The 19601-nt window shown below is 45.0% G+C and overlaps 1 protein-coding gene across 1 annotated transcript in view; it reads left to right on the top strand.

The window, feature by feature from the left end:
• The window catches only part of Epac (Exchange protein directly activated by cAMP), a 396150-nt gene that overhangs the window by 332970 nt on the left and 43579 nt on the right, over window positions 1-19601 (top strand). Inside the window, exons 5-6 of the mRNA XM_071662355.1 lie at window positions 14656-14707; window positions 15261-16126. Of these exons, the coding sequence (XP_071518456.1) occupies window positions 14656-14707; window positions 15261-16126 (918 nt within the window). The remainder of the gene's footprint in view (window positions 1-14655; window positions 14708-15260; window positions 16127-19601) is intronic.

The raw sequence follows: 19601 nt of genomic DNA, 5'->3' as shown, positions 1-19601 counted from the left end.
AGGCTGGGAGGAGCTCCCCTGGGTCACCTAGCCTCGAGGTCGACGATCAATAACACCTGGGCTAATTAAACCTGCCACGGGGAAGGTTGTCAATAACTGGGGCCCTGGCGCACCATGCTCTCCACACTAACAAGTCCATTGGGTTCAAGAATCAGGACAAGTATAAAATCACCATAGAACTGTGATACAGAGCCAGATGTGTGGGACGCTTTACATGAAATACCTGCTCTCAAGAGTCGTGTAATGCCTGTATCTGTGTCGCAATAACGTTTAAGTTCCCGCAAGGAAACCTTCTTACCCACGACAGGAGAACTGCCAAGATTTCTGGTACCACAGGAGGGACAGTAGTCCACGTAGAGGATGGAGACGCAACCTAAGATACTCATTTCGTCTGAGGTAAATATAGAACAAGATTTGGCAGACGAAAAGTCTCATAAAGTTTGGTATCAGTACATCAGTGTACCTTTGCCGAGAGACAGCTTTTTGAATTTAAGAATGACGCTTGACAAGACAGGGGTAATACTAATCAATGGACATGATCATCTGTGGTCGAACACTCGAATGATATCTGTTTGTTTCCACTGGTAAGGACGACTGTCGAGGCATTTTCCAACCATGAATGAACATACGTCGTACATCCTTTGTTAAACCTCTCGCTCTCGCTCTCTATACTTGTAAACAGTTTGAAACAGATCAATACATAGTGTTTATCTTGCGATCGGAGAGATGGTTCCTCCAAGTTTGATTTCACACCTTGATTCTTGTGACTTGTTTCTCCCCGAGATCGCAGGTGTTGTGTGGTGTGTTTACTCTGTCTGTCATGTGGATTCCTGTACATTAGACAGGGTTGAATTTTATTAGCCGTTTACCTGACAACAGTTACATTTTGTCCAGAACTCCATGCAACATAGTTCGTCAAAAATATTAAAAGTATTTAGGTAGGATTTGATTTCATCGGCAAGTCTTATAACCAGATCAAAAATGGTATTGATTCCAACACTTTAATAACCCCACTTGGTACACTTGCCAGCCTCATGAATGCTATCCTGGTGGTAGGTGTTCTTTGCTCTGTCTCCCGCTGTTAGATAGTTATCGATCACCAGCTCGGAGATCTGGCTTCATTATAAATCCTCTCTGGGTGACAGTGTCAATGGCTGCGCTCCTTCCAGTTGCAGGGAAATGATTAACTTTGGAGTGGGAAGTTCTTCGACGAGATTGTCCTTCGTTTCGTCAACAGACGATGATTAGAGCCTCGTAGAAATGAATTTTTACTTGGGATGTAACCACAGGCAGGAGGAATCAGGTAACACGTGTATACATATGTGTATGAGTGTATGCGTATCTGTGCGTGTGTATGTTTGTGTATGTATACAGCAACGGGAAGAAAACAGGCAAGCACTTTTATTAGTAACACAGATTTGGCCATGTTGTCAGTGTGTCACACGCCGCCTCACGCACGAAGAATGTTTTAGTAGCTACAGTAACCATCGTCTGCTCGTCTGCACCCGCGTTATGTGGGAGATGACTTTTCCCTGAAGATCTCACTTGTTGTGTTTCCTGCAGCGGAGCAACACACCGCTGGAGATCACCCTCGGTTAACTTGGCAGTCTAGGTACACATGGTCTGCCCTGATGGTTGCGTCTCTTTATCCATTCCTGCGTTACCATGAAAGTTTCTCTAACCTTAAAAGTCTAGACTGTCGGTCGCTACTTGATCTGTAGATATCCAGATCCATCATCACGTCGTCTGGTACACAGGTGTGGACATACGCCGACGGTAGACTACTTGAGTTAATGTAGTTCATCTTAACACGACGTAGTGCAAAGCGCACCTGCAGTCACCAGCTGAGGGTTTTGAAATACGATCACTCAAAGCCAAGGAAACAGATGAGCCAAGTTGGGTCAGACGTGGTGATGCATTGTGTTTGTTCCTTCGTAATGGTTTACAGGTTGTTGTTGTTGTTGTTGTTGTTGGTGGTGGTGGTGGTGTGGTCAGCTGGATTATTCTGACCTGTAGCAGTTATATATATATATATATATATGTGTGTGTGTGTGTGTGTGTGTGTGTGTGTGTGTGTGTGTGTGTGTGTGTGTGTGTGCTTTACGTGCATGTGAGCGTGTGTGAGGGAGGGGAGGGTAGTGTGGTGTGCGTGGTTGTTAACAGTGAGCAAGACAGGCGGTCGACCCATATGATGATGGGCCAGGCACAAGTGGTCGTGCCCTGGGTTAATACTCGGGTGGTGTTGTGCCCAGGACGCCTGCCAGCCAGCCAGCCACCCAGCTGACGTCTTCATTACTGAGCACGAAGACTTGCCTCTCCGGAAGTTTACAATTACCATAGTGAGTATGACACACACACACACACACACACACACACACACACACACACACACACACACACTCACACACACACACACACACACACACACACACACACACACACACACACACACACTGACTCCCCCACCCGCTCCCGGCATCTCTCTGCTGCAGGAGCATTACGAGCGGGGTCGTCCATGTAACAAGGTGTTCACAGTACAGTGAGGGAGATGCATGCACCAGTGATGACCCACGCTGGCTCGTATTGATCTGTGACCAAGTAAAACCCCCACACGGGAGGGGGAGGGAGGGAAGGAGGGGGAGGCTTTATTCTCCCTTAAGTCCCGTCGTGAATCTAATTACTTTCTGAGACAACAGGTTCTCCTCCCTCACCCCTCACCCCAAGTCCCTCCTCCCGAGTCCCAGTCGTGATCGCCCCCTCACCTCCCGCGCCACCTGTTGCGTCACGGTGACGGTGGCAGCAGCAGCAGGGTCAGTTGTGACTCCTGCTGCCTCACTCTGGATTTGGGGACACCTCCGTCTGCGCCGCCATGTATGACGAGGTCTTGCTCAACCAGCGCCATTCTTTTAAGCCCACCCCCCCCCCCCCCCCTTCCCCCTCCCACCACCCCTAACAGTTTCTATTTATGGTTCCTCGTCGCGGAAGCGTATGAGTCTGTGGCCTGGACGGGTCGTTCTGTCACCCATGTAATCTGCTTATATGGCGGGAAAATATTTTCAATCTGGTGTGAGTGTGTGTGTGTGTGTGTGTGTGTGTGGGTCATGGCGGATACGCATCTATGTTTGTGTGTGTGTGTGTGTGTGTGTGTGTGTGTGTGTGTGTGTGTGTGTCGACTGATAACAGAGTTAGTTTTGTATAACACCAACAATGGCATATATATATACATATATATATATATATATATATATATAGAGAGAGAGAGAGAGAGAGAGAGAGAGAGAGAGAGAGAGAGAGAGAGAGAGAGAGACAGACAGACAGACAGACAGACAGACAGACAGACAGGCAGACAGGCAGACAGATAGATGTTTGTGTACATGCTCGGCCAGGAATTTATAAGAATAAGAATTTTCAGAAAAGACAGGAATTTTATCCATTAATGTAGAATGGCATCATCAGCATATAACACGTTGCAAGCCTAAATGTACAGAAAATTTATAGAAATTAAAGAAAATTCCAGCCTTGCCGTAATGGTGACCAGTCCAAGGAAACATTGAGGGTTCGATAGTTTTCATGCGATTTTTTCATAATGACTAAAGAGAAGTGTTGGAGACCCTGAGCCCGGCTGCCTTCATCTTATCATTGTGTTAGGCAGCTGTGGTAACCTTATACTTAAGTGTGACCTGATGCTGACTCTTTATGATTATACATGTTTATGTATCTGGTTCTCCACTCCTGTATACATACGAGGAATCCAGTTCCTACTACAGCCTCTTAGCTCATTCACGAACCCATAGGTTCAGTGTGGTGAAGTGAAGCAAGTCGTCCACGCCACGAGAGGTCTTCACAATTATCTGCTCCGCCCACTGAGTCGTCAGCTGAGGACTCGCCTCAGTTCCCAGTGCTACCCTCACCCACAACACTCCTCACCACACGACCAGCAGGCTCTCTCCCTGGACATCTTGATCTCCATTCCTCCCAGTCGTCAGACGTTCATTCACCGAATCAATTCATATCCTTCCAAGTGTACGTATGTACACACACCATCCAGCCACAGACCTTCCTCACAAACGTCGTAGTTTCCCCTGCCTCTCTGTCATCTCCACTCACGCCCATCTGTAGGTGAGTGACTACCTCACATCTTACGAGTGACTGCCTCACATCTTACGAGTGACTGCCTCACATCCTACATCTCCAACATACTCATTTCTTAATCATTTTCCTAATTCTTTTTGCACTACCAAGTTTATCTGTCTCTACTTTTTTCATGTAGCAACTTATTCGTATCCAAGAAGACGAAGGTGTTCCATTAGCCAGAGTCAGTTTCTCCTTCAGCATTCTTACATTTTCATTCCATCACGATCTTCCTTTCCCTTTTTCCATATCTCGTCCCCACAGTTCCATATATCACCTTGGCAAGCTCTGTTAGTGGTGCTTTCAGGTAATCCCACAGAACTATAACTTCATTGCGATCCATTTTCTGAAAAAATCCAGTTTTCTCTCAGCCTTGGAAGCTCTAATTTACACCTTTGTATTTGAACTTCAAAGATTTTACCCACTTTGCTTTTCTCTTTCCCTCTCTTTGCCTTTGATTATTTACAAGATGCTAACCTTACAACTAGCGTTACCTGATGAAGACCTCCGATCCTTCCCCGTCCCTGTCTATCGTATAAGCATAGTTTCATATTCCCTCATGTAAGAAACATGTCATTCGTCATGTAGTCTCCTTTGCCGTATCTAGACTCATTTTATTAAACTTGTTCACCTTTTCTGTCCTTAGCCAGGTAGCGCCTTCGAAGAACAATCCTCGCTTGTCTTCTTTTTCTGTTCGTACTTTCATCGTGTGATGATAGTGTAAGTAGGATATATCCGTTCTACTCCTCTTGTCCCTTTCTAAGTCATTTACATCAGCTTGTACGAGGTCGACAAATAGCATTATTTCCTCCCTATCCCCAGGAATGATGATAATCTTGCGTATGAACATATTCTTTTCCTGGTAGTGATAAGCATTACCAACATTTCAGACCAATGAAACACACATTCCACGTGTCTGTTGACCACTCTATTTTCCTCACAAACCCAAACCTTCGTGTGACTCCATCTTTCATGTTCTTCTCCCATCCATCTGCATCAACCAGTTACAATGAAAGGTTTTGCCTCCCACTTACTCCCCTGTTTTGCCTCCCACCTTCTATCCTGTTTTGTGTTATTAGAATTTTTCTCCCCTCATATCCGTCATGCAGCTCAGCATATAATCACATACTACACCTGTAGCCAGCTTAAATCAGTATATGCTTTGATGTAGTGTGTCTGTGATTAGCATTATGTTCACAGCACTCGTGTACATAACACTTCCTACGTACACTGCAACACAAACGCACATTACGTACAGAATAGTTTCATGTATACACTACCCACGCACACCGTAGAACCACGTACACGTACAGTGTCGCGTATATAACATTACCCATTTGGTTCCACGAATAGGACAGTGCCACGTACATAGTAGTGCCAATATGCATAACAGTGTCCATGTACATAACAGTGCCCCGTACGTAGCAGTGCCAACATACTTAACAGTGCCCACGTACATAACAGTGCCCACGTTCATAACAGTGCCCACCTACATAACAGTGCCCACGTACATAACAGTGCCCACGTTCATAACAGTGCCCACCTACATAACAGTGCCCACCTACATAACAGTGCCCACCTACATAACAGTGCCAACATACATAACAGTGCCCACGTACATAACAGTGCCCACCTACATAACAGTGCCCACGTACATAACAGTGCCCACGTACATAACAGTGCCCACCTACACAGAAATAGTACTTATAAGACTCCATGTACACATTGGTGAACCCCAGTTGGGTCGAGGCTGCCACAGGAAAAATAACCAGACAGTAATCCCTCAACTTCCGCCTCCTGTGTTGCCACCCTGGGTGTGTGTGTGTGTGTGTGTGTGTGTGTGTGTGTGTGTGTGTGTGTGTGTGTGTGCGCACACCTGTGTACGTACCAATGTGCACGTGTACATCCAAATGTAATAATGGTAACCGTGACAATGATAATGTTAGTAATGTACGATTTATTAAATTAACTGTAAACAAAGGCTTAATATTTTCGTAGGAAAATACATTTTTTTACATTAACAGCGTTGCAATGTAAAAAGGAGATAAATATTTTACACAGTATAGAGGATGAGGTGGTAAAGGTTAGATTATAATATAAGATATCTGTAAATGATGAAGGATGTTTCAGATAGCTCGCTCAGCGGTATTGCTCTGACAGCCATCCTCACGAGTTCTTATGGGTTTGCTACAGCTGTAGTGACGAACTGCCACACAAGGATGAGGGATCTTGGGTGACGATAGTACTGCAGCTTCCTTCTGAACTGCGGGAGGAAGCCCAGGTGACGGGAGGGCCAGCGGGATGAGCGTCTCTTGATGACGGATGGTGTACAGGAACCTGAGGGTGATCTTGCTCCACCTGTTGTGCAGTTGTGTGTCTGCCTCACTTGTGTGTGGTGGACACGGAGGAAGACCAAGTGGTCTGTCTGCCTCTCTTGTGTGTGGTGGACACGGAGGAAGACCAAGTGGTCTGTCTGCCTCTCTTGTGTGTGGTGGACACGGAGGAAGACCAAGTGGTCTGTCTGTCTCTCTTGTGTGTGGTGGACATGGAGGAAGACCAAGTGGTCTGTCTGCCTCTCTTGTGTGTGGTGGACACGGAGGAAGACCAAGTGGTCTGTCTGCCTCTCTTGTGTGTGGTGGACACGGAGGAAGACCAAGTGGGAGAGGCTCGGGTAAATTCAGAGGAAATGAAAGTTGATTGAATGATCTTAAACTCAGGATCAGGGAGTCCCTAGTGTTCTAACTCGATGAAGAATGTAGAGACGATAGCTGGAAGACATGATGTTGGTACTGATGTGTTCCTTCCAGTTTGGGTTTATGTTGACACCGAGAAGCCTGGTGGACTGTGCATCCTGGGGCTTTGTATCAGTGTCATGGTTGAATATGAGACATGGCTGGTGAGAGGGTTGATATGTATGACTGAGGTCTGGTCTTGTTGTTGATGTGGTTGGAATTAATGGGATTCCAGAGGGAGTTCGCGGTGCTCTGAAGGTCGGGAGAGCTATTCTCGACGCTAATACCAGTAACAGAATCATCGATGTATATCCAACAATTAAGTATGTCCTGCTGAGCAACATGGATGAATGAAAGGTGATGTGTGTCTCATATTTGTATGGTCAGGGTCGCCACAGGTGAGGGACTGAAAAGTGTGGAAGACCCGTCGGAGGCACACAGTCTGACGACGCTCGCTGAGAGACAGTCTGTGAGCCAGGGAAGAAGACCTTCCTATGGGGTCACTGTAGATGGTCGCACTTTTGCCTCTGTATGGCTGTACCTGTGGCAGTGTGTGATACGCGTCACCCTGTATGGCTGTACCTGTGGCAGTGTGTGATACGCGTCACCCTGTATGGCTGTACCTGTGGCAGTGTGTGATCATACGTGTCACCCTGTATGGCTGTACCTGTGGCAGTGTGTGATCATACGTGTCACCCTGTATGGCTGTACCTGTGGCAGTGTGTGATCATACGTGTCACCCTGTATGGCTGTACCTGTGGCAGTGTGTGATCATACGTGTCACCCTGTATGGCTGTACCTCCCACTGTATATCATACCTCTTCCTTATACATAGGTTTTCCTCCAACGTTTTAAACCCACTGGTGAAAGTTTCCTTGCATTATGCTGCCTACTTTGAGGAAGAACACCTACAACGCAGAAAAAGAAATTTTCTTATGATGAAACTTTAGTTCAGTTTTTATTGACGGCCAGGTTCACTGAGCTGAGTTGCAAATTTTCACTTTCAACAACATGTTGTAATTGTGATAACTCTGTACTTCATCCTCATTATTAATCGTAATCATAGTCATTGCTATCATCCTCATTAATCATTTCAATATTAATCCTAATTATCACGATCATCGTTGTCAGTTTTGTAATCGTCAGAGTCCACAACAACATTATCAAGATTATCTGCAAATTGTTTGTGTGTCAATTAGAAGTTTATGTACCGTTCTGAGCTTTCTTCCCCTCATACACCACTACGACAGAATATAGTCTTCTGAACAAAGAGAAGGTTACGATTGTTGAAACGTTTCATGCTGCCTCTATATATCCAGTCTCTACCTGTTCCCACATGGGCCAGGCTCTACCGGCCTCCTGACTGATGAACTCTACATAGTTAGCCTCTCCCTAACTCTACGTAGGATGGTCTGTCCTTCCCTCTTCATATCTAGCCTCTGCCTACCTCTAGATAGGTCAGTCTTTACCGCATGCTGGAAGCAACATGAATTATGTATGTACCAATAACATGAAGGTGAGAACTCGAGACTCACTCAAGGTAAGCTATCTATCAGTACGGAACTTTCACCAGCAGGAGGTGTGTGTGTGTCTGTGTGTGTGTGGAATGTCTACCGTCTCAGGCCAAACCAACAGTGAAGTGGTGTTCGTGGTACTGTCAAGAGGACCATAGATTATTCACAGTTTTAAGACGCGTCTGTTGACATGCGCTGGTCCAGCAGCCGCGGGAAGCTGGTGGTACCGAACAGTTGCGCGTAGATTATATTGTTTTAATACATATATATATATATATATATATATATATATATATATATATATATACACACAGCAGACCATCGATCGCGTCTAGACGGCAGGTACGAACCTATCTCTTTACAGTTACTCGTCCAGAAGTAAACCTGTGTTGTCTTCGTCCACAGTGTACACGTAACACTGAAGGGTTAACCCGACCCTCAGGTGAGAGTTACAGTGTAGCTACAGGAAGTAGGAGAAGCAATGATTTTGAAGAGTGGCTTATAACGCTACATGCAGAGGAAAATGGAGCAATTTATGCTCTATTAAGTTAAACTACGTTTAACTGCAGTCAGGTTGAGAAATTATATAAATGCCAGAGCAGATAAAAGTAAGACAAGAAAAAGTCTTGAAAAAGCTGGCTAGAGTAGAAAATTAAATAAAAGCAATATTATTGATAACAATAGTCGTGAACACCGAAGGAAATTGTTGATACAAAATCAGAGAAAAGTATTTTCAATCGAGGATCACAAAAATGTCACTTCACACCAGTAAGACCAAGAGCATCGAGCACACGAATACGACGAAGAAAAAAAATCAGAAAGAAAATGGTAACATTTGAAGAGCGAACTGTACTTCGCCAGCTCGTATTTATAAATAAGTTCAGACATGAAGACCATGGGAACCTGTGCATGACCCACACACCAAGCTTGACCCTGCTCTGCCTGATGCTGCCTAACCTAACCTCGGGGAGATCCGGCTTAACTTACTTCAGGTTCCGGTGTCCAGCGTCTCTCCCGTGAGGTGGTTCCCACCCTGAGGCTGGTGTCCTGTCGGGCGTCCGCGGCATCCGTAGCTTGAGCTGTTTCTCAAAATCTCCTCACGTGAGATCTTTCATTCAGATGCCTTTCTACGGCTTCGCGTGTGTGTGTGTGTGTGTGTGTGTGTGTGTGTGTGTGTGTGTGTGTAAAGACGAGAGAGGAAAGAGAGATTTTCATGTCTCTTCACCCGGGTATCTTGTACTATGCTAATGTCTTCCTCTGGGACGGTCTTCCTGAGCGTATTCATTCAGCTGGCGTGGCTAGAGCTCATGGTTCCGCCCTCTGCCCAGTGTCATGTTTCCGTGTCAGGCTTTACATCTTTCATCCCACAAACACAAACTCACGAACGCAAACCTCCTTTATTTCCTGCTGGGTCTTGTCCAAGATGAGCTAATGTGAATTCTAGCCTGAATTCACATCTGTAACATCTGAAACCGACGTTGTACAAGTAATGTAATTTCGTTCGGAAGTGTGTGTCTCTCGTTTTCTCATATTCTGCAACACAAAAGAAAAATTCAAGACTTTTTTTGAAACATGATCTTACGTCTTATGCTGTGTTGTGAGGACGTGCTCATGTTGATTCGTTCTGATATCATTGGGTCACTGACCTCTTTGACGACTACTTATGTATCGACCGTCGAAGGTATGTCCTTATCTTCATGAATTTATAATTCGTGATACTTGTGCGAGTGGGTAGCGACGGTCGTGTTCTAACTTTAAGCGTCTGTTTTGAACTCTTGTCTCTCAGTGGCTATGAATTTGTCGACGTGTGGGCGTCCCGAGGAGACTTCAGGTGGCACTTGTGGTTTAGGATATATTTTCTCTTTCCCTGATTCTTTTCCAGAGAAGCAGAGTCATGTCGGCAAAGGTGGACGTATGAAAAGTTGAACACAGGAGCAAACGCTAGAAGCAGACAGACCATCGCTTACACAGAGGGCAGGAGAACAGAGATCCTGGCTGCTGCTGTTGTGGTTGTAACAGACGCTCAGTCGTACCCAGTAACACGCCGCTCATACGTGTCATTACCTGAGTGTGGTGTGAGGACGACATGCCGTCCTCACCAAGCTCTGAGGGGCAAGTCCTCTGCTGTTCTTGGAGGGATGTTGTCCTCAACGTCCTCAGCGTGACGTACAGGGAAATGTTCAGTGTTCTTATTGATCTTCTTTAAGGAAGTTGTCATCTCCAGCGGTTTAGGGAAATGTTAACCTTAGTGGTGTGTGTTGGTGATGTACTGGTGATTACTGTGTACTGGTGGTGTACTGATGGTGTACTGGTGGTTACTGTGTACTGTCGATGGTAGTCATGGTTTTGTAGCTTCTGTGTACTGACTCAAGTGTTGCAGTGTACTGGTTTCTGTGCATTGAGATCAATGTAATGGTGTAATTGCCGTTGTGTACTGATGGAGGGAGAGTCGTGTGATATCTCCAGCTCGCAGCCAAAGGCGTAGTTGCATAGTTGTTACTGTGGACGTGGGCAGGTGTGATGATGCTTGTGTGCCATGGCGGGTTTAGAAGTATTGAAGGTAAACTGTTGGCATGGTGAACGTACTGTCACATTCTCTGTAATGTCTTGCTGAATTGAAGTGGCATATTGTGAAAGATTAACCTCATTCTAGGAATCTGTTCTAAACGAAAATCATCAGAGAGATTTCACGGTAAATGCATCGTGTCCGTCTGGGTTTAGTGTTGTATTCAGGGAATGTTGGTGGAGCGGATTGCCGTAGGTGGGGCAGCAGGGCTGCAGCAGTCTATCTATCTTTATACCTGGACGATATTTCAGGCCATGGAAACGCTCGGCAAACGCTAGAGGCAAGTTTTTAGTTGAGTGCATACAAGTTACCACGTGCAGCCCGGTAGTGGTCAGTTACCACGTGCAGGCCGGTAGTGGCCAGTTACCACGTGCAGGCCGGTAGTGGTCAGTTACCACGTGCAGACCGGTAGTGGTCAGTTACCACGTGCAGACCGGTAGTGGTCAGTTACCGTGTGCAGGCCGGTAGTGGTCAGTTACCACGTGCAGGCCGGTAGTGGTCAGTTACCACGTGCAGGCCGGTAGTGGACAGTTACCACGTGCAACCCGGTAGTGGACAGTTACCACTGCAGGCCGGTAGTGGACAGTTACCACGTGCAGATCGGTAGGGGTCAGTTACCACGTGTAGACCGGTAGTGGTCAGTTACCACGTGCAGACCGGTAGTGGTCAGTTACCACGTGCAGACCGGTAGGGGTCAGCTACCACGTGCAGGCCGGTAGTGGTAATACCAGTTACCACGTGTAGGCTGGTAGTGGTCATACTAGTTACCACGTGCAACCCGGTAGTGGTCAGTTACCACGTACAGGCCGGTAGTGGTAATACCAGTTACTACGTGCAGACCGGTAGTGATTTGCAGTTCAGAAGGGGAAGTGGATGAATGATTAAACTGAATTTCAGATTCATATGCTGCGTGTGTGTGTGTGTGGGAGTTAGGAGGCAGCTGTGTAGCCAAGGATGAAAAAATGAAGGAAATATTAGATTAAAATATTCATGAATTTAAGATTTATGTAAAGGCGAAAGTATGAGGTGGGAAGTAGGATGTGAGGGCCGTGTATGAGGCTGGAGGCGAGAGTGATGATGTAGGACCAAGGGATACAGTGGTCACGTGGTGTGAGGTGGGTGGTTGTGTAAAGATCACACTTAGTCTTGATATGAGGAATGAGGTGGGTCAGAGAGCAGAGGAACGCTGTATGAGGAATGAGGTGGGTCAGAGAGCAGAGGAACGCTGTATGAGGAATGAGGTGGGTCAGAGAGCAGAGGAACGCTGTATGAGGAAGGAGGTGGGTCAGAGAGCAGAGGAACGCTGTATGAGGAATGAGGTGGGTCAGAGAGCAGAGGAGCACTGATACATTATAGCTAAAGTATCACGTGGGAGAGAGCCTCAATAGGGAGAACTTAACATCTGGTTCAGTTATGACGGTGATGGAGGCGGCAAGTCACGCTCCTGTCGTACTCTCATCGTACTCACCAGGATTGTTTGGATCACAGTCAGTTTCCTGAATGCCAGACCACGTCAAGATCGAGTACACAGTCACATCGTCCGGCCACGGAGGTTCAGGTGTTTGAATCAGGAATGTGCATCACGGAGACCAAGTCAAAAATGTCATTGTTAAATAAACTCGGCTGATGCTGTCGTGCCCTCAGTGGGTATTCCTCGAATTCGTTTAAGAGGATGGTGCCTGCATTGCAATGTTAGAAGAGAGAGAGAGAGAGAGAGAGAGAGAGAGAGAGAGAGAGAGAGAGAGAGAGAGAGAGAGAGAGAGAGAAATGAAGACTAGATTTTCCCAGGGCGAGAGACAGAAAGTGAGAAAAGGGAGTGCAGAGAGCGAGCGAGTGACACCATAATAATAGTACTGACTGCAAATGAGTCTTGTATACCTATGAGATTACTCACCCGAAGGAAAACTCGCACATTTTCGTGCCAGAAGAATCTGTTGGTTTAGGTACGCAAAATGCAAAAGTAAGGTTAAAGCTTAGGAGGAGCGAACAGAGCAGATGGAAAGCCAAGTTTTAGTCGTCGACTTCAGCCGGGCTTAGAACCACGGTACGAAGTCACAGTTGAGCAGGTACAGATAAAGCCAAGTCACGGTGAAGTCACAGTCCAACCAGGTTATACTTGAATCTGTATAGGTTTAGGTCAAGCCATAAATTCAGTGAATATTTTTCGAACTATACTCAGGTCGTACAGGTTTCAGGATAGGCTAGACCTTTGGTATACTAGGCATCGGCTGAGCCAAAACCCGGCAGAGCCAACCCTGTGTTAATGAGGAGGTGGATATTGTAGGGCCGTGCGTGATGAGGACTACGACAGCAGCTTTAGATAGTGACAGGGACGTTTGTTGTGGAGGTGTGGAGGCAAGCCACCTTACGCCAAAGCATCCCCAATCCTCACACACACTTCCGTATTTCCTTCCTTCTCCTCTTCTGCTTCTTCTCCCTTCCCTGCCTCCTTAAATCCTCCAGACTGAGGAACAGGTTACCCTCACTTCCAAGCCCAGGGAGGATGTGGTCCCTGCAGCTGAACCTAGGGGCGTGGTGACCTCGGCCGCCAATCCCGAAGAAGAGGTGGTCTAGGCTGGCGACCAAAAGAGGAGGTGGCTGACGGTAGGGTAATGATGGGTCAGGTGGCGTCGGCCGACTTGTTCTTGTCCTTTTTAGATGGTAAAAGATATGTAACCGGACCTGGCCGCCTTATCCTCGCACATGTGGAGGTGGAGGGCGTCTTAGCACACCTCACGTGTCCACTCTAACACCTCGACTGGAATGACTCGCACGGTACTACTGCCAAGGATTCTGGAGTTGTAAACAGAAGGGGAAAACTTTAGATCGTCGGTGAGAGCAGACGTGCGAGGGTTGTCAAAAGACGATGGGAGCAGATCAAAGGTTATTTGCAGCCATTTCTGATCGTATTAATCATCACATGAGAATATTCGGATATAAGTATGGTAAGGTTTGGTACAATCGTGCTCTTCCCACTCCAGTCCTCCACCTCGCCTCATGTCAAGGCTTTAGTCCCAGATAGATGTTGGAGTTGTGTTTTAACATCTGCCGTCCCAGAGAGTTAAAGGTCTTCATGGTTGACCTGAAGGTAGAGACCCTCCCGGTAAACCTTTTCTCCCGTCACTTAATCTTCAACCATGGCGATCCAAACCTTTCGGCTGAACACAGAAAACGGGTGTAGGAGTTACATGTAGGTAATTCCTGCTACAGACGCCAGACAATTCTGTCGATTGTATTAAGCGTATTGTAATTACATACGCTGCTTCCCTAGCAGCTAGTTCTGGCAGAGTTAGATATACCTACTTTTTTACCTGCATCTCGGTATATGCAGTGGGTATACTGATTTTGCATCCTCCCTCCTCCTCACTGGGCGGGGGTGAGGTTGCTGCGCCGACCACAAAGTGTGGGGTGACCTCTGTACACAGGAAGACCAGCCATACAGTGGTTGTCACGGAGGACGTCCCACCTGGGGTGATTACCACCCCGCGACACTCCTTCACGACCCATGCTAAGTCCTCACCTTAAGCCTAGATGGTAAACTACTTCCATAACATTAACAACATTCGCGTCTGCGAAAAGATGTTTGCTGGTTGTGGGTTTCAGTAAAAGAGGACATTTCTCCTGAGGTGGCATGTGACACTTTCTGTTCTTTAAGTATTACCCATAGATAAATGTATTACTTTCTAATGGTTGCACCTTTTGTATTTTCCAGAGAAACAAGGAGTTTATGCAGGATGTCGTCTACAACTCAAGCAGGAAGGAAGGTAAGGCCAGACACAGCATTTCCCTTTCTGTTTACCTTCATGTGTAAGGTTGGTATGACTCCTCTTATGTTGTAGAAATATTCAACTGTTCTTCCGTCTCTTTACGTGTTGCTTTCTTGTATCATTTGATCGGGAAGCCAGCTTCTGTTTGCTCACGAACATCATTTTAACTGCTTGATATATAAATATTAGGAATGACTTTCAAAACTTTTTCAAATGAATGTAGAGGAAATGGAGTGACCTGTAGCTTTCCCGAGTTACACCTGCCTGGGAAAGGACCTGGACTGGGTTTTTTATCATTATTAATCACTGGCTTTGTTATTCAGGTTGTTTTCACTCAGAAATCACCGTTAGATTAGATTCAGTCATTAGTCTTGTTTGACGCCTCACACAACAGTTCAGCTGAGGCTGTCATTGTGTTTACTGTTTTGTTCAAACTAAACCAGAATCCGCCGTGTTGATACGTAGAGCTTGACCTACTTCATTGTGACCCCAGTGATCATGACTAGCACTACCTTGAGATTATTCTAGCGGTACGTGCTTCCCTCGCCAGCCTCAGGATCAGTCCTGGAGGAGGGACGGGCCCTGTGGCGACGAGTGGGCTCTCGACGTCGACGCTCCGCCACCCCGAGGGAACTCCCACGGGAACCCGTCCCGAGAGAAGAAGGCCGTCGTGCTTCTGCTGTCTCGCCCACCAGAGCCGCGTCCTCCTCCCCTGTGAGAACACCCGGTGGCCACCAGCAGAGAAGTAGCTCCATGTCAGTCCCCAGGGGATCAAGTACTCTTCCCAGGGGCTTTAGTATTACCCGGGGAGGATCAACGGGGGACGTCAGGGTCTCTCATAAGGGAAGCAATTCCCATATCGGACCTTCTTCATCATCAGGAGATGCTCATAGCAGGAACAAAAGTGAATCTCCTTCAAGAGACTCTTCTTCGAGGAACTCTACACCCAGAGGTACACCCACCAAGTCTTCTCCTGTGCAGGGAACACCAACAAGGGATGGGCCGCGGCGACCCAGTTTAACCAGGGCTTCTAGCTTCGACAGCCCCTCCGTTAGTCCGCGGCGCACCAGCCTACGGAGTGCTGTACTCCGTCTGCGATGCGAGTCCCAAGACACTGCTGAGGAAGAGGACGAAGACGATGAAATTGTGACTGTACCAGCAATAAATCTGAGGGTACACGAGAGAGACAACGAGGACGAAGACGAAGATGAAGAAGAGGATGAGGAAGAGGAAGAAGACGAAGAGGAAGACATGAACGGAAGCAAAGCTCCCGGACGTGTAATGAACGGGGACGGAGGAGTGAAGGGCCGGCCGATGGGGCGGCGGCGAGGTGGTAGAAGGACCCGCAGCAAAGTGGAGGAACAACGCTCGCAGGAACTGGACTCCCCGAGCAACGCCGCTGTCCCGATCGTGGAGGTGAGTCATGCTTACCAGCTGTACCATAACTTATAAGTTCATACTATCAGTGTTCAAACTATCATTGTCTTCATACTACCACTGTGTTCATACTACCATTGTGTTCATACTACCACTGTGTTCATACTACCATTGTGTTCATACTACCACTGTGTTCATATTACCATTGTGTTCATACTGCCACTGTGTTCATACTACCACTGTGTTTATACTACCAATATGTTCACCATAAGTAATGGTAGCAATGAACACATCTGGAATTGTGATCATACCTTAGTTATTGTCACAACTGTTATAATGATAACTAAGTCTGTTATTGTACTGTTGTTAATTACCCTTTTGTAATTAGCATTCAGTCCACAGATGCACATTCTCTGCAATGTTTTCTTAATACTCGAAACACATTTCACTTGACTACTTTTAACTCTAGATGTACCAAAAGTGAGCGGCGCTAACCACAAGTCTTGCCGAATGACAAAATCTCATCTAAAAGAGTTCAAGAGATGGAGACCTCATGAGTCTGAAACCCCCTCCGCACACTTTACACGTACTCACTTACAGATAGTTAGATAAAGTCTACAAGTCAGAGTCACATAATAAAAAATTAATCTGAACCTTTTGTCAATATGATTTGATTACTGAAAAGACTTAGTAGTGACCAGGAAACATAATGGTATTTACCTCTCTTGATTAGATGAAAGAAGTTATATTGGCTCGTTTCATGTTTGTGTTTCAAAGATGCCCAAGAAGTCTTCGGCAGACCCTACACACACACACACACACACACACACACACACACACACACACACACACACACACACAAGTGGGATTTCTACGACAGAGTAAAAGATACGTTTATACACAGTTTGTTTACGTTATCATAGGGTTGCACTGTAGCGCTTTGAAATTGAAGGAAGGAAAGCAGTGACACAGTTGAATATTATAAGGTAAAATCGCGTTTTAGCTGGATCATAGTTGACCAGGTTACTGCTCTCCTCCCCAAAGATGCTGCAAGGACCCGATGTAAGAGAAGAACAATGTTCTGTAAGGGAAGAACTATGTTCAGTAAGAGCAAAAGAATGAGTGTTAGAAGGAGGACAGGAAGAAAACGCTGAATCAATGGCATAAAAATCTGAATAAGATTAAAAGCTGAAGTGTGATCATTCAAAGAAAGAAGGAAGAGATTACTCGAGGAACGTCAGTTAGTGCTGGTAGGATGAGAGAGGGAAGTAGCGCCCTCAACGACCACGGTAATTGAAAATCGGAGAGGACGCGACTACCTGCCACACAGGGACGGACTGCCTGCCGTGATCCTTCCTTTATTCCTTGAGTAGAAGAGTCGTGGAATTCTCTCCTTTTATCTTTTCTTTCCCTCATAACTTTTCCTCTGTTTATAAACAGACACAAACACCTGAGGTATTCAGATTAATTTCCTCAATACTTTTCGATTTTCCTTTCCTCCAAGATGGATGCATCTGGGACATTTTCTTGTTCGTATCAAATGGTCTTCCACAAACGAAGAGAATAACCTTGTAGAGTTCTTTCCCTAATGATGGTGTGTGAACAAAAACTCTTCATCTTATTACAACATATTATATTGAACGGAATTTTGCCTTCCTCGGGCAACTTAGTCCTGAAGCCGGAGCTTGAAGCCATGTGTCCCAGCCAGGTAAGCTGGAGTACAAGCAACCATACGCTCACCCTTAAACAAATCTCGGGTCCTGTACACACACAGCTTACATATAACTCACATATAATACATATAGAGTACATATATGTATCTATATTTTTCTAGGTATATGTATTGGCTATAGTGCCGAATAACTCTCAGTCATTTCCCAGAGATGTAGAGAAATATTTCATATCTGGAGAGTTTAAGGAAGATAAGTTGGTCTGTGTTACGTAATGTTCAGTTACCCTTGCCAGGACGAGGCGCTACCATGACCACTGCCACTGTTTAGTGTGGTGTTGTGGTGTATTGTGGGTACGAGGAAGCAGTTTAAGATATTTTGTATTGTCATTGATAATGATAATTGTGGGGGCAATTTCGTCTCGTAAGAAAGCATTTCAGTTACTATATACTTCAAATATTTCATGATTTTTCGTTTCTAACATATTTTTTATTGCAAGAAGCATTATTATATGTTCTTCATTATCATTTTGATTATAGAATCTTTCTATTATGTTATATTCAAAATTGGATATCAAAATACTGTGAACCATTACCTGCATTTTTTTTTGTTTTCTATTTTTTCTTCTGAAAATGGATTTACTTCAAGACCTCAGAATAGGAATTGTTTCTAAGTTGAATACGACTCTGAACATGAAATATAGTTCTGGGGAAATCTATTGCTGTGGTAAGAAGGTATTGCAGTGATTATATGCTTAAGATAATTAATGATCGTTCTCCTCGTATTCATTTGGTTACCGTTGGTTAGAAGAAGCGTTATAATATGTTTCACATTATCGTTTGAAATATTTGAGCCTTTCATTATTTTTCAATTTTGAGACAAAAAGATGGTTTGGAATAAAGAATAGCCTGCGTTTTTTACTATTTTTCTTCGTAATATCAATTTCATTAAGAACCTTAGTATATATAGTGCTTATTTTTTGTAATGAATACAAATCTGGGATGAAATGTTCTTTCGGGTTCATTGACTTCTGTAATTAAGCATTTAAATGAGTATGTTTAAAATTTTTCATTTCTCGCTTCATTTTCATTTAGTCTTTGTCTGCTGGAGGAAAAATTGAGATAATTTTCTTTATATTTCCAAAAATAGAAGTTTATCATTAAATTTTTTTGAAAAATAGATTTGTTCCAAAGCCTACGTATATGGCTACGCGTTCATGCTTCCAAAGCTAGGATTGATATATTTGTGGGACATTGAATTCTGTAATAAAACATTTCATGATTTTTTGTCTTACAATTCTACTGTGTTTGTCGACCCGAGTAAGCATTCACAGATGTTTTACATCATCATTTTAAGTAAAAAGAAGCCATTCATCATTTCATATTCCAAATATATGTTTAAAAGATTAAGCAAAATGCCTTTCTTGGACATACAAAACTCCCTCGTGAGTGTTGACACAAAGTACTTTGCTGCACAAACAAGGTTTTCTTCATCATGTTATTATTTCATTTATCATATGCATCAGTGATGTCGATAGACTGTGAGAAACAAAATACCTCAGCTGATATGGATCGTATAGTAAAAACGCCCCGTAAACTGTTGATTATATATATATATATATATATATATATATATATATATATATATATATATATATATATATTAATGGGATATCATAGTAGATTGGTCATGCCAGGGTTTGGAAGTTGAGTGTGTGTCATCCGACACCAGAGGCCAGGGCGTGCTGGTGGCGGGCTCGCCTGTACTGTGGCCAGACATTGTCACAAGATAACCACAACACGCCTGGTGCCTGGCTGCAGTCCCGCGTCACAGCTCCGCTTGGC

The sequence above is a fragment of the Panulirus ornatus genome, chromosome 6, assembly GCF_036320965.1.
Source record: "Panulirus ornatus isolate Po-2019 chromosome 6, ASM3632096v1, whole genome shotgun sequence".
NCBI lineage: Eukaryota > Metazoa > Arthropoda > Malacostraca > Decapoda > Palinuridae > Panulirus > Panulirus ornatus.
The sequence above is the reverse complement of the archived record's forward strand: the minus strand, read 5'-3'. Positions and strand labels throughout refer to the sequence as shown.